At 44.7% G+C, this 10883-nt stretch overlaps 1 protein-coding gene across 3 annotated transcripts in view; it reads left to right on the top strand.

The window, feature by feature from the left end:
* Positions 1-7140: 7140 nt before the first annotated feature.
* TTLL10 (tubulin tyrosine ligase like 10) overlaps positions 7141-10883 on the top strand; it is a 52307-nt gene continuing 48564 nt past the window's right edge. For all 3 annotated transcript variants that reach the window (XM_065855270.2, XM_071798436.1, XM_071798435.1), the window contains exon 1: positions 7141-7488. Coding sequence is in view for 2 of the 3 variants with exons in the window: in XM_071798436.1 (XP_071654537.1) it covers positions 7417-7488 (72 nt within the window). In the remaining variant the exon portion in view is untranslated. The remainder of the gene's footprint in view (positions 7489-10883) is intronic.

The raw sequence follows: 10883 nt of genomic DNA, 5'->3' as shown, positions 1-10883 counted from the left end.
TATTTCCTCATTCTACAATACCCTTTCAGAAAGAAAATTTCTTTCCGATTAAGAGAGAGAGTGGTAAATAGAATCTTATTATCTCTCATGATGATGGGAGAAGGGCTTTGTGTTGAATGAGGAAAGAAAAAGCCCTTAACGTCGTATTTAATTTTAGTCTGCAACCTGTCAGAAGTCTTTCGCTTCATGCGAAATTCTCAAATGGAAAATATAACGGAGAGAACAAATGGAGAGATAATATTTGAAAATCTAATTCGAGGCATGTGCTGCCCTCAGATAACACAGCAAGTGCTAATCTGGTTCTACAGGTAAAGATCCTTTCAGGAGGCTCAGAGCTGAACAGTGATTAAGATGAACCGAGCGTGTAATTTCATGAATTATCCACATTCCCACTTCAGATTCAGCGGGGAAAGTGCTTTATCTCATTCCAAGAGGGAGACAAGCGCCTGAACCGCTCTCTGATGGAACCTTCATTATCTCCAGTGCTGGTTTTCGAAACAAATTTCAATTCTCGATAACACCGTTGGCTCAAAGGCTCCTACATTTTGGCAGAGGCCTGAGACCCCGGGGCTGGTCACGGTGTGAGCGCACCCAGGTGCGTGTGGCTGTGGTTTATGGGTCTGTGTTCCCTGTGGTGGGAATATCTGCCCCACCAGCACTAAAGATCAATATAAGCTACTGAAGAGCTGCTAGAACTGCATTTTTATTCTGCCACGCATGGGGATGTAAGCAAATCAATATATAACTTATTTTTCATTTTAGTGCTGTGTAATGTATCAGACTGCTCAGAAAAAGGGAGAATACAGCACCATTCATTTCAACATTCCCGCAAATCCCTTTTCACATCTGTTTTCTTAACCCCATGGACGCTCTCCTTTAACTTTCTAAGTCATTCTCATACTGGAGAGCATAGCAGTGGGAGCCGAACGAGAATGAAAAAGCTGATGTGGAAATAGAGGATTCCTAAAAGTCAGAGTAATGAACAAGCGAGGGGATAAACAGCTCTTCCCAAGTCAACTCCAGCGATCTGTCGGGAGGCTGTAATAACGTGGGGCTTGAACATGGTTCAATTAAGCAGTATACAGTACAATTAACTGCCTGCAATTAGAATGAGTGCCTTAATTACGATGTTTACATTTTGCAGCCTCTCTGCTCCGATCAGACAAAGCCTTCTCTGCATATAGAGCTGGGCATAACCATTTTGCTTTTCACTCTCCTTTCCCTACCATATGCTGATTTAAAGATCTAAGACTGAGTTTTGGCAAATTATTATCAAGCTCAAGTAACGTAATGCAAAGCAGCAAAGTTTCGCCAGTTGTTCTGCTACGCGCTTTGCCTTTATACCTAATGGATATGGGTGTTTGCTAATCACTCCGCATCCATTACTATTCCTCCCAATTTCAAGCATACATAAAACGGACTTTAAAGTCTCTTAAAAGGTATTTTTGTCTGGAGTTGCTGCCTTTTTCCCAAAGCACTTTGGTTAAACAGGGATGTTTGTCTGCTGGTGCAAACAGGAGGAGATTTTTCCCCTGTCCCAAGTGGTTGCTGTCTCAGGTTCATTTCAGAAGTTAACGGCACAATAACCTCAGCTCCTTTGTGGTGTCAGGTTTGGCTTTTGAAAATCCAGAACTGCCCCCCTGTGTCAGTTTGGCTTATTGACTTGCTCTGTGACTTCAGGACCAGTTTCCAGGTATGGCCACCCAAATGTAAATCTAATGTGAGCTGCTGAGGTATTGATACGTTCTCCAAATGGACCAGAGAGCCCTGTGTTGTTCTATTGCAAAATGAACGAAACCCACTTACCTTCCACTTGCATTAGGATTTGTCTTCCTATAGATGCCTTGATTCCAAATATTTCACATGGGAAAAACCCCGTCTTCTTAGGTACGTGGCTCCCATGCTTTAATTTCTCTTGTGCTGACTTTGGTGGTGCTTTCACATTTGCAGACCACTTCCAAATTAAAGCAAGATGAAGACTGATCTGTTTATTGATGTCTTTTGTGTACCATCCCGGGGCTGTGGCAATAGGAGCTACCACCAGGCAAATATTTACTTTACAAATTGGGTTAAACAGGATGGAGGGACTGAAGTATTTTGTGTTCTAATGGGAGTAAATGATCAGATTATGCGAGTAAATTGGTGTGGGTGAGGTCACTTATCTCTTTGCCTTATCTTAATGCACGCTCAAAAATAGGAAGGTAACGATAAGGATGGTTTGGGAAGGGAAGGAAAAGGCTGAAGGGGCAGAAGTCAGAGGACAGAGGGATGGAAGTGAAGCTGCTTATAAGTGAATGTCCCAAACCTCAAGGATTTAACTCTGAAAGTACTGAAAACACACATTGGGGTTTCCTCTGATGTAACAGCATCGTAGGCAGCAGAAGATGCATTGCCCTGTTATCTTCTTTGGTGATATTAGCTATTTTAAAGGTGTTTTTATTTCACTGGTTATTAATGAGCCTTGAGAGGGAATGCAACAATAGAACTTTGTAGAGAGATGTGTGAATGTGCAAGTCAATTCCGTGAGCTGGTTTTATTACTATCTAGTAGTGGACTGGTCCTTGCCGCTTTGTTGCTATCAGTAATAATAATGACTGTTCTTCCCTTTGTGTTCTATATTGTACAAATCTTGGCTTTCTGTGATCAAGACCTTCCATCTTCCAGGCTGCTGCTTTCACCGGTTCTGCCTCTACCAGAAACGCTTTGGCTTTTTGCTGTAAAAAGGCTGCGTCTCCCCCTTTCCTCTCCTTTTTTCCCTTGTTTTAATTGCCTTTTTGCAGAGACCCGGAGCTCCCTGAGCTTTGGCCGCCTGGGGGGGTTCGAATGCAAGACCTGGTGCCCAGGAGGAGCTTAACTTGACTTCCCAACAACGCTGGGGTGAGCAGAGCGGGAGAACCCGTGTTCCAAGAGACGTTTTGTTAGTCAGTGTTGCTACGTGGTCAAAGTTTCTGATGTCGGGAGGCTTGGTGGTGGATGGCAAACACAGACTAATCGCAGTTTAGGAGGCTGAACGCAGGCAGGTAGTTTGGTGCTGTTTCTGTATTGTGTTCATGCACTCCTAAAAAATACAAGTGCTTTCAATGCAGTCCTGTGGGAGACAAAACCAGTCTGATTAAACTTTGAACTAGAAATAGATACGGATGGGAGGAGCATGGAGAGCTCTTCTCCTCATAGGAGCTTTTGAATATTTCAGGATCATAAAATAAGTGGAATTTTGAACGTAGAAATTGTGTCGTAACCAAAGTTCTCGTATAATCACCAGCAGCAGGTTAATCCTCCCCTCTCAACGCACACCTACTCCCGCAAGCTGCTCATTTATACCGGTTGCCCCTCTGCTAATAAGCTTTGAAAAGCAAGATCGTTACTGCGCTGACTGCCAGGCTGTGCTTTAATGAGCCTTTCTCAATGCCTCCTATCTTATCTTGAGCTTGATAAGTACACAACGTTCCTGTGACATTGCTATAAATCACATTTTATTGATGCATCTCAGTATGAAATGCCTGCTGCAGTTTGGTGGTGTCTGTTTGCTTTGGAAGGGATAGTGTTGTACAAATACAGCTCTGGGGTTTTCTTGTGACATGAGGATTGCTGGGAAGGGATATTTTATTGGCACATGAACGCATTTAAGATGAAGAGAGTAACTGAGAAGGCACATTTAATAAATAAATTCTCTGGTGCGAGCTGTACAAACCTGGTGGTGAATGTGAACTATGCTTAATGTGGGGAACCCACAGACAAAGGTGGACCTGCTTGTATTTCGCTGTAATCCTGAGCAGCTTTAGGGCTCGGACGGCTCATTGCACCAGTTCCAGGAGCATCACCCCAGGCAAACCAGCCTGGCTGGACGATAAAATGGTGGAAAATGACTTCTACAAGTTTTAGCAGGGCCTCTTGCCACAGGACAGGGGGTGATGGTTTTAAACTAAAGGGGCGAGATTCAGGCTGGACATGATGATTAAATTGTGGCCCCGGAGGGTGGTGAGAGCCTGGCCCAGGTTGGCCAGAGAGGTGGTGGATGAACCATCCCTGGAGACATCCCAGGCCAGGCTGGACGGGGCTCTGAGCAACCTGAGCTGGTGAAGATGTCCCTGTCATGGCAGGGGTGGCACTGGGGGAGCTGGGAAGGCCCCTTCATCCCAAACCATTCCATGATTCTCCCCAGGTGGAGAAGGGCTGATGGTGCCCAGTGTCTGGATATAGCATGAAGCAGAGGGCAGCTCTGGGATGTTCCTCTAAGGTTGCTCATCATCTGTTTCTTCTCCCCTCCGTTGGGAGCAGGGTGCAGAGAGAAGGGTCCCTTCAAGTCGGCAACGGAGCCCCCATTACTGGCTCTTCCCCACTCGGAGCAACACAGCTGGACACAGACGGGGCCCTGTGGCTGCGTTCTGAGCAACCTGAGCTGATGAAGATGTCCCTGCCCGTGGCAGGTTGGACTGGGGGAGCCTTAAGGTCCCTTCAACCCAAAATATTCGATGATTCTGTTTCTTCCAGAGTGAAGTTTCCCTGTGTGGTGCTGCACCAGCAGCCCTGCTCAGGGACACACCTACGGGGAAGGTTCACCTCCTGTAATTAACCATGATTTTAAACACTTCCGTGCCTTCCACATCCAGCAAAGCAACACAAGGCGCTTGTCCTTCATCCCCCGCGTGGGTGGGGAGGTGAGCGGTGACTTTGGACCTGCGGGGACGGGTGTTGCTTAGCGATCGTTTCCAATCGCTCCGGGCAGCATCTGCTGCAGCAGCGCCTGTGTGTGCGATGCTGAGCCGGCCGTGGCCGTGGTCGGGTTCACATCCAGCGGCGTCACTCACGCATGTTTTGCAGGTGTTCTGTTTCGGTGCTTTCTGTACGTTGTTATTCGTGCTGTTTGTCTACCTGAAAAAAAAAACCAACGTTAAACAGGCCAGCCAGTCTTTCAGCCCTGCCCAACAGCCCTTTATTTTCATTTGATGCAAATTTTAATGGCTATCAGGAAGTCGAGTTTGGGGAAGTCTGTTGTTTTCGGATTTAGATGGTAAATCCTTGCTGTTTTCATTGGGCTGAACTGTGAACATTTGCCTGTACTTGCATGTGAGAGCGTCTTTGAAGCCACTCTTCAACACTAATAGAAAATAACTTTTTAAATGTGGAAAAACTATCTATAGGCTCAAATTTTGATGTTTCCACTACTACCGTGTTTGAGATGGAAACTGCTTATTCTCTAAACTCTTCTGTTTTATTCGTGCTTTGGCCAAATCCTATTTCTACACATTATGTATCTGTAACCATGGTGCTGAGTGCTTCGAAAATAATGGTTCCCATCTCTTCTTGGGCTGGAGTTTTCTAAAGCGTTTATTAGACTGTCCTGTGATGAAACCCATTTGCCATTACAGTGAGCAGCTTGTTCATTAGACAAAGTCCGTACCCAAGTTTAGAACCAAACCCTTATCCCCATCCTGCAAACACAAGAGCCGTAAGTCACTTTGTCTACCACATACCCAATATCCACATGTTTTTACCCATTCCCTTTCCAGAACCACTGCATCACCCACCTGGGAGGTTCCACAGGTTTTGTTCATCCAGGTTCTTGCTTTTTTTTTTTTCTTTTGGAGCAGTTGAACAACGAAACCCATCGGTCTGTGTTATAACTACACACGTATCTGTTTATACATCCTAGACGGGTGTTTGCTGAACCGTGTTGTGCAATCAGTGATGTGTGTGACAACAGGTCTGCAGAAACATTCTTTGGAGTTAAGAGCATTGGCGATTTGTTTTAAGAGAATGTTTCCGTCTTTGAAATATATCTGGCTCTTCTACATTTCCAGTTCACTAATGAGGACAAACACTTCAGTTTACTGGATTACATTTGTTCTCTTGGTTCGCTATAGAGAGCAAGATGGGAACAAACCAGGGAATTTTGTTCGCTTCTTCCTGACCACCTCAGAGGCTTTATTCACCTGATTTTTCTGGTCTAACAACATGTAATCAACAGAACCAGTGATTTTAAATGCCTGTTTTGATGAAGCTTTAATTGTGCAGGTGCTCAACAGCTACATTACCAACTCCACCTCTTTCAGGGTAGAAAGGGCAGCTGCTGGATTGAGGAAAAGCCGTCAAACCCAGGTATAACAAAGACATCCACAATAATAACGTGGTGCCTCATGGAAGGACTGAGATATTTGCGCTGGGGCTCAGTTGGCACTGCCAGGTTTGTGGTTTGGTGCGTTTGCGTGTGTTTCTGTGCTGGGAGAATTGACATCCAGAAGGATGGTCAAGTGTCCTTGAGGCCAGAAATGGGGACGATGAAATAGATTCTTAAAGTATTCAGTTCTGTTGTACGTGGGTTGTGATTGTTTGCCCAGGACTTCTTCTGGAAGATGAAAAACATCACCTAGAAGCATCACGGACCAGTGGAATGAGCACGGGCCTGGGATGGAGCGGCTCCTCGGTGCTGTCGTACCAACGATGCCGTTTGCTCTACCTCTTTCCATTTCCCGATGTGCTTTGCCAGATGGAAAGGGGCTTGAATAACTCACATTACACAACGTTATTTGGACAACAATCCATCTGAAAATCTGATCTGCTCGATGTCTGGGCACTGGTCAGAAGATGGAGTCTGTTCCCAGCTCTGCCACTTGTTTGATGGATAACTGAGGTGACTTGTTCCTTCGTTTCCTGCCCGAGAGTTTTGCATATTTATTTTGTGACTTAAGGTAGACTCTCCTAGTTGTGTTGATCGTGTGCCTGGCACTGTGGGGCGTGAATCGCAGCCGGCCCTCTACAGAGGTAACCTGACATCAATAACAATAGAGTTGATTAGAATTGCCAGCTACTGTTGTTTTAGCAGTTCTGAGTGGGTTGGGTCGTATCAGCCGCAGATCAGTAAAATTATTTATGTTTTTATAAAAGGAATCAACTAAGAAATCACATAATCTACATTTCGTGAAAGACACAGTCTCTCAGCTATGTGGTTATCTCTTCATTTTCCCAAAAAAGTTCATCATCTTTGTGCTAAGCTCTTCCCCCTGCTCTCTCCACCCCAGGGCAGCAGCTGGGAGGGATAGTGCATGTCCCCCCACCCGCCCCCAATTAGCAGCAATCTTCCCATTGAATAAATAAAGCAAACCTCATCAAGCAGACGAGAGTGTCTGAGACCCTGTTTTTCCTCCCAGAGCTGAAGTTAAAAATTATTCAATGTAGAATTCCTGGCCTGTGAAGCAGAGGCTCCGGACTGTACCAGGCAAAGATTTTCACCAGCATTCTCTTGCTTAGCCAAGGCTGAGATAACACACACTGAAAAGCACTTGGTGGAATAAATCTACCGTTCCGAGATTCCATCGGGGTGCTCATCTTCCACCTTGTTTTTCCTTCGCTTAATAAGACATTGTGCGAACTTAGAGCTGATATTTGACTTTTTTTCCTTCATGCAAACAATGCCAAATGAAGGTAGATTGTGTTGTTTTGGTGCTGTGGGTTTTTTTCTTCGCGTTTGACGTGGACTGGAGAGAACAAGTAAGTGGTTGGACTTTATCTTCTCTTAATGAAGCATTTGCTTGAGGGACAGCTGTAATTGTGCTTTGCAATGTTTGGATGCAGCCGTTTGGGAACAAAAGGGTAAAAATTCCTGATTTTTTGAGACACTCAAGTCAATTTAATTAAGGCTGAATGGCAACGGTTCTCTGGTCCAAGGTGACTCCTTGAGACGGTGATTAGGAGCAAGGTGATTCTTGTTGCTGTATTAAAAGAGCTACTGCAAGTCACTTCCCAGCCTTCTGATGCTTTCTGAAAATGCTCCGGTTGCTTGAGAAGCAGGAAGGAAATTACCAGTGCAAGAAAAAGGCAAAACACTTACATTTATTTCTTTTTAAAGACAGGGATCTGCAGTGATTGATACTGTTTGTCATCATATCTTGGCTGTTTACTTGGGGATGTGAACCTGCATTGTTGGCTTGTTACTGTAATCATCAGTCAGGCTGTGAAACCCATTTCCTATCCAAGGGATCTCAGGTTTGTTGTACGAGTGGTAGCGGTGAAATCAGGAGGTTTACCCGGCTGTGGTTGTGTGGAACCAGCTCTGCACCGCATCTCCAACCAAAGGAGGCCTGGCACAAAACCTCTGTTCTTTCTGATGGGCTGGATAGAGGGCTACAGTTCTTAGACAGATGTAAAATGCATGCAGAGGTTAAACTGGAGTATTTCCAGCTTGCTGGCTGAAAATGAAGCAACTAGGTACTATTTTCTTGTTTTACGGGATACTTTTATATGGCTACGAATATCCAGCATCCCTGGGGAAGGGCAATGATTTGATTTCATTTTGTTTTTAAAAGATACGAAACCCTAGCGAAGCTCGATATTATACATTGCAAATTCGGGTTAATACCGTGGCAGAATGCAGGAGGCAAACGTGGGTTTGGGCTTGAAATGCAATGATGGGAACGAACAGAGCAGCGATGATTTGCAGCCCTGCTGATGTGCTGCCAAACACTGGGGCAACTGGAAGAAAGAAGTGAAGCCCTAAGGTCCCTTCAGATTGCCCTGGAGAGCCCTATAGAACAGTCACCATGTATTTCAGTGTCCAAAGACCAAGGGTCTGTCTTTCCCATCCTTTAGGGACTCTGCGCGTGTCTGTAAAGCCCATGTCCGGGTTTTATTAGATGAAGAGATAAGGATCTCTTCACTGTGGTGCCTTTTTACACTCTGGCAGGGAAACCCACGCACAAAGGTTTCCTGTTGTTCCACAGGTCTCCGTTTGCAGAGCTAAATCACGATGCCAAAGGAGCCGGGGCTTTTTGCTTATTGCTAACGATTGCATGTGTTTGTTTGGAAAATGAAAACGTATAACAATGATGTGCTGGATTTGCAGGACTTTTTCAACTTCTACCTTTTCTTTCCCGTGTGCTCTTGTATTTCTGGGTCTCTTTGTGTCGTTTTGGGGCTGACTGTGCCACAACCTCTCCTGACCTTTCTCTTTAGTGCCGTGGCCTTGGGCTGAACTGGTAACAATGAGAGTGGCATCAGCAATTCTGGCTGTACGGGGCCAGATCCGGCTGCAGGGGGTAAAACTTCACTTTGGACAACGGAGGTGGGCTTAAAATTGACCCCAATTGTGCACAGAGAGAAGAAAAGTGAAGGAAGGTTTCACAGTTTCTTTTTCCAGTCTCTACTGCCAGGATACACACTGGAAATCTTTCCTCTTTTAGAGTTTGCAGCAATTCTTAGGGTTTTTTAAAGATGAGCTGTGAAGGCAGGATAGTCTTTAACCTTCTTGCCCTGATTAGGATGGAATTTTAATTAATACTTATTCACTACTTCATGTCAAGTGCTGTTGAATGCGCAAAAGAGCAACACGAACGTAGTTCAAAACTTATGATAATGAGGTTCTTCAGATGAAACCTTTGATTTTACTACCGTTATAATTCCCCAGATTTCTGTTAATATTCTAACTCATTAGGTACATATTTGATTTTTCCAGGCAATTGCTTTGCTTTGAATATATGTGCTAATGATCTTTCTTAGCGGGTTAAGCTTTCAGATGAGTTAGTTAATCACATCAGACTTACTCACTGGCCACCGTCTTCAGCTCATAGTGTTGTTCATAAAAGGATGCTATAGTTAGTCTCAAGTTTAATGTTTGGATCAATTAGCTAAGAAACTTAACTTCCAGTTTTCCACCCGGTGTGGTTCTATTGCATCTCTGAATGGGAGGTTTATACCTTACACGTGTTTACCACGCACTAGTCCTCGGTTTCTCCTTGATGAACATCTCTAGCTTGGCCCAAGCCCGACTGCCTCTGGATGGGAACGTAGCCTTGGAATTGCGGTATAAAAATGAAAGAGAATATCCCACATATTGCATGTAAAGGGCCAAACCTCCTGATTTGGAAAAGGCAGTGAGATATTTGAATGTGAACCTTCAATAAAACAATGAAAGGAGTACGGTACCAACAGGAAATAGAGGACGGGTCAATCGTTCCGTAGTGATTCATGCATCCCTGCCATTGCTTTCCTAAGAATGTTGTTTGAATCACGAGTGAAATAGTTGATGTAACTGAGGCCAGAGGTCAATGGATGGAGCTTCTGTGGAGGAAGATTCCTCGAATTATCCAGACTGACTCCAGATGCAAACCTGGCCCTTGGCTGCAATTTATCCAGTAGGACAGTTCATCCAGTCAGTGGAGACACGACCAGTGGATTTCATTGATAATTGTAAGGTAAACACTTTAATAAGGGTGAAATAACAATGTGAGGGGTTAACACGCTGTGGGTCAATTTATTTATTTTTTCCAGTTCAACCCAAAGTGCCTGTGGATCCGGTTCCAAAGCTCAGTTGAGTTCCTGCACAGCCCCTGATTAAACAGGAAAAACCTGTGAATTGTTGGCTTTGAGTCCCGGACCCAGGACAGGGTGCACTTGAGCAACGCGCTCCGCTGTTTCATTTAAACTTCTGAAACTTCAGAGGAAAGGGAAAAAATCTGGGTCTTTCTTTAAGAGGGGGAAAAGATCTAATCTGTTTACACCCTGCATTCCTTGCGTGCCTTCGATAGTCTGCTACTATAAAAACCCTCCGTCCCACCTACAGCACGAGTTTAATGGAGCTACAGGAAAGCTAAATCTGTAGAGGCAGATACGACACAATCTATCTGGAGGTCCTGTCTGGTTTAGGCACCTCAACTGTGTTTGTGGTTATTTAGAGTTCTGAACAAACGTTGTTTTTCCGTCATAGAAATAGACAGGAATGTCCCCACCTTAACCCAAAAAGGCTCTTTTCCCCGGTAAGAACTGAAAAGTGCCCTGGTGTGGGAATGCCCTTCGCAGAATATGAAGCTTTGTGTTGTTTTTTTTCTCCTGTTTGAACGTGATGACTCAAACTTGGTGCGAATCCAAGGCAAAGAAAAGGTGCGGGCGCC

This window comes from Patagioenas fasciata, chromosome 23 (genome assembly GCF_037038585.1).
Source record: "Patagioenas fasciata isolate bPatFas1 chromosome 23, bPatFas1.hap1, whole genome shotgun sequence".
In the NCBI taxonomy this organism is placed as follows: domain Eukaryota; kingdom Metazoa; phylum Chordata; class Aves; order Columbiformes; family Columbidae; genus Patagioenas; species Patagioenas fasciata.
Note: the sequence above shows the minus strand (reverse complement) of the source record. Positions and strands in the feature narration are given on the sequence as shown.